Source organism: Triticum dicoccoides, chromosome 2A (assembly GCF_002162155.2).
Source record: "Triticum dicoccoides isolate Atlit2015 ecotype Zavitan chromosome 2A, WEW_v2.0, whole genome shotgun sequence".
Lineage (NCBI taxonomy): Eukaryota > Viridiplantae > Streptophyta > Magnoliopsida > Poales > Poaceae > Triticum > Triticum dicoccoides.
The window spans coordinates 741,970,690-741,974,132 of record NC_041382.1 but is presented as its reverse complement, the minus strand read 5'-3'; the positions used below and the strand labels follow the sequence as shown (position 1 = coordinate 741,974,132).

The following is a 3,443-nucleotide window of genomic DNA, read 5'->3' as shown; positions in this document are numbered from 1 at the left end:
TCTCGGAAAAGAGCGACAAAAGCGACGCGCGCGCGCGCACCGCATTCGCATGCCATGCACCGTATACTCGCTCTCGTCTCGCGCCTCCACGGCCGGCCCCTCCGGCGTCCACTCCGGCCGATTGGACGGCCCGGGCCATGCATGGCATGCTGCATGCTGCGACCCCTGCGGCGTCGACTGGGACTTTTTGGTGCCTCGGTCACCGCCTCCGATCGTCTTTTTTCGTCAGCGTGCAACGCCTTGGCCTCACGCGCCAGGCTGCATGCAGTGCAGTGCAGGGCGTCTTTTAACGGTCCGCCTCGGTGTCAATCGATCTCCCCATCGTTTTCCCCGCACCGTACGTACCTCGCGCGAACCAACATCTGCAATGTTGCAATGCACTGTACCCTACATAATGTCCCTTGGACCTGGAGCTGGAGGAGTCCACGTACACAGTAGCCGGGTTGCAGGTGAATGTAACCACAGTAACGTACGAGAAGACACATTGTATCATGTCTTTCAGGCACAGTGCCATACAAAGCGAGCTCTGGCGTACGTACGGTCTGATCATGCATAAATGCAACTCTACTCAATATCATTGGCATACCAAGCATGTCTCTCTCGCGCTATCATGACCGTGATGTCACTCGACAAGTGCTCTCCTAGATGTTTAAAGCAAAGCAATGTATAAAGCCTGGCGCCGAAGCCTTGCTCAGACGCTCAGCTCTTGGTATAATGGCCGCAGAAAGCCTGAATGAACTGCCGTAGCCTACACGCATATGTATATAGAATGATTTGGAATGCTGAAAATATAGTACTCCCTCCGTAAACTAATATAAGAGCGTTTAGATCACTACTTTAGTTATCTAAACACTCTTATATTAGTTTACAGAGGGAGTACCATGCATGCCCCAAACTCACAGTTTTACGATATACTCCCTCCGTTTTAAAATAGATGACTCAACTTTATACTAACTATAGTACAAAGTTAGTACAAAGTTGGGTCATCTATTTTGGAACGGAGGGATATATATTATTTGCAATAATATATGGTGAAAAAAAGTTGTAAGAGACACACCCTCGTCTTTATAAGAAGTAAATAAATGTAGTGGTAGTAGTGCATAATTTCATTCATGGTTAGTTACAGCAAGAACTTAATTTATTTTCCAAACCACCACTTAGTTGATATTTAGAAGCTCTGGTTGGTGTAGATTTGAACTCTTATCGCCACTAATGTGAAAGTTTACTAGTATCGACGATGACTCATGTGACCCGGTCTAACCAGACATACTAATGTGAACCCTAACAAATCTTCACAAAAGTTAGATACTAATAAGAGCAGATCGTACCCACATCACTGTTCTTGTAACACGCGACCTGATTACACACACTTGCTTCCACGTGTTGGTAAAGCTCATGAATCATAATGAAAATCTAATTGATTGAAGTTTACATATTGCCTTGGTCTTCTATGGTGATTACATGGCTTTATTAGATGTAGTAATCATGCCAAGAACCCAATGATCAAGCTCTTAACACACTCCACTAGTAGGAAACGTATCACACCACAACTATGCATGCTTTAATTAGGCAACCCAAACGTACAAACACACGCAAAAATGAGAAGCTTTCCCAATGAGAACCGGCTCCATGCATGCATGCATGCAAGACGGAGTGTATGCACAACCAGGTACGACGAAGTCAACAACTACGCAGCTTTCCCCTGCGGACGCAACGGGAAGAGCTCCAGGGTGACATTCTCCGTGCAGCCCTCGGCGGCCACCTCCGCCGCAGCATCGCCATGCCCATCGCCCCACGTCCTGCACTGCCGCTTGCAGCTCGTCACGGCATCGTCGCAAGCTTCCTTCTTATCACCGGCTCCATCCTACACAGACACAAACACATTGTAGCTGTAAATATCAACAGATAGCTCCGTGCCAACGTGTAGGTGGTAGGAGTAACTAGTAACCATTAATTGCACCGTGTGGTTCTTGGTTAATTAGGTACCTTGGTCGCCGTTGCAGGCAGGGAGGAAGAGTCGAGGGTGCTGAGGGTGAGGAGGGCGGCGCGCTTCTGCTTCTGCCGCTCCCGGGCCTTGTGGTTCTGGAACCAGTAGAAGACGTTCTTGCCCTCGATCCGGCCATGCCGGCCGAGCTCCTCCGTGATGCGCTCGATCTGGGCCGAGTTCGGGGTGCGCATACCGCCACGGTACAGCGCCTCCAGCACCTTGATCTGCTCCGCCGACGGGTTCCACCGCGTCGTCCCTCCCACCGGCACTTGCACCTGCATATTTATTTTCAACGTCACTTCTCACTTCTCAGTGGCATTTCACACCGACATGCATACTTAATCACCACTTCACTAGACAGAGCTAGAGTTAAAGTGCATACGGTATGGTTTCTGACGGTGCAGCTGAGCAGCTTGGTGGCGTTCCTGACGCGGCCGAGGACGTCCGGCGGCGCGACGAGCTTCTTCGGCTGGTCCGGGAGGGAGATCTTGGGCGCCAGCGGCCGGAGGCATTGGAAGGCGCCGAAAGGGAACAGCTCCGAGGGAGGAGAGGTGGACGGTGCAGTAGCCGGAGACGAAGACGCCGAGGCCGCTTTCTCCAGGTAGGAGGCCACATGAGAATGGTGAACCTTCATGCTGGCGCACTAGTTTAGTGCAAAGTTCGTACGGGGAATGGGACGAAGATTTGGCTCAGGGCTAGGGCTAGGTGGAGATCGAGATCGAAGAGCGTCGTCCTCCCGTGGTTATATATGGGGAGACAGGCGGTAAAGGTGGCGAGGGTTTGAGTGCTGGCTTGTGCGAGATCGAGGTAACAGTGGAAAGGGTGCGCGCGCGACAGGGAATGTGGAGATTGGTGATGAAAGGCGTCAGCGTTCGTAATCATGCGAGACACGGAATACAGGCGCTCTAGTAAAGGTGGAAAATTCTCGCATGGAGCTCTCTTTTCGCCTTTTCCTGTCCAAATTCACGACGTACGATCAATTGACAAGCTAATACTAAAGCAACTCTGAGGCAAACATGTCCAAATGTATATTTGCATTGGACGCCCTTGCTTAGAGCGGACATACTCCCTCCTTTCCGGTTTATAGGATTTATTTTAAAATTTTAGTTTTTCCATTTTATAAGGCTCAATTTGATTGCTCCCCATCACATGTTCAGACTTCAAGGTGCATTAAATCATTGCATGCAAGTATTAAGAGAAAACTGACCAATGCATGCACTTTATGCATGCATGTATTGCAATTAATGCATTCATAAACATATTTTTTTGAGGAAAACAAAAGCATTAATTGGATGCTTTTGCAAACTATAAAAAATATTCCACCACTCATCATCTACCTTGATTGGTGAGATTTTTGAATTGAGCCTTATAAACCAGAAAGGAGGGAGTAGATCAGGTGACATGCACGTTTACATGTCACCGTGTGCCTTGCGGCCGAAATTCAAATTTAAACATT

General features: G+C 48.9%; 1 protein-coding gene across 1 annotated transcript; it reads right to left on the bottom strand.

Annotated features, from left to right (window-relative positions):
• Positions 1–1,379: 1,379 nt before the first annotated feature.
• Positions 1,380–2,680, bottom strand: LOC119352196 (WUSCHEL-related homeobox 4-like). Its single transcript, XM_037618907.1, has 3 exons — positions 2,370–2,680; positions 1,987–2,262; positions 1,380–1,864 (listed from the first exon to the last, which is right to left on the bottom strand). The coding sequence occupies exons 1-3, from the start codon at positions 2,619–2,621 to the stop codon at positions 1,688–1,690; spliced, it is 705 nt and encodes a 234-aa protein (XP_037474804.1). The 5' UTR covers positions 2,622–2,680; the 3' UTR covers positions 1,380–1,687.
• Positions 2,681–3,443: the final 763 nt, after the last annotated feature.

Excerpts from the sequence above, each read along its gene's own strand:
- LOC119352196 (XM_037618907.1), bottom strand. The coding sequence starts at position 2,621 with ATGAAGGTTCACCATTCTCATGTGGCCTCCTACCTGGAGAAAGCGGCC. Across the intron at positions 2,263-2,369 it reads GCACCGTCAGAAACCATACC|GTGCAAGTGCCGGTGGGAGG; the intron begins GTATGCACTTTA and ends ATAAATATGCAG. Across the intron at positions 1,865-1,986 it reads TGCCTGCAACGGCGACCAAG|GATGGAGCCGGTGATAAGAA; the intron begins GTACCTAATTAA and ends GTGTCTGTGTAG.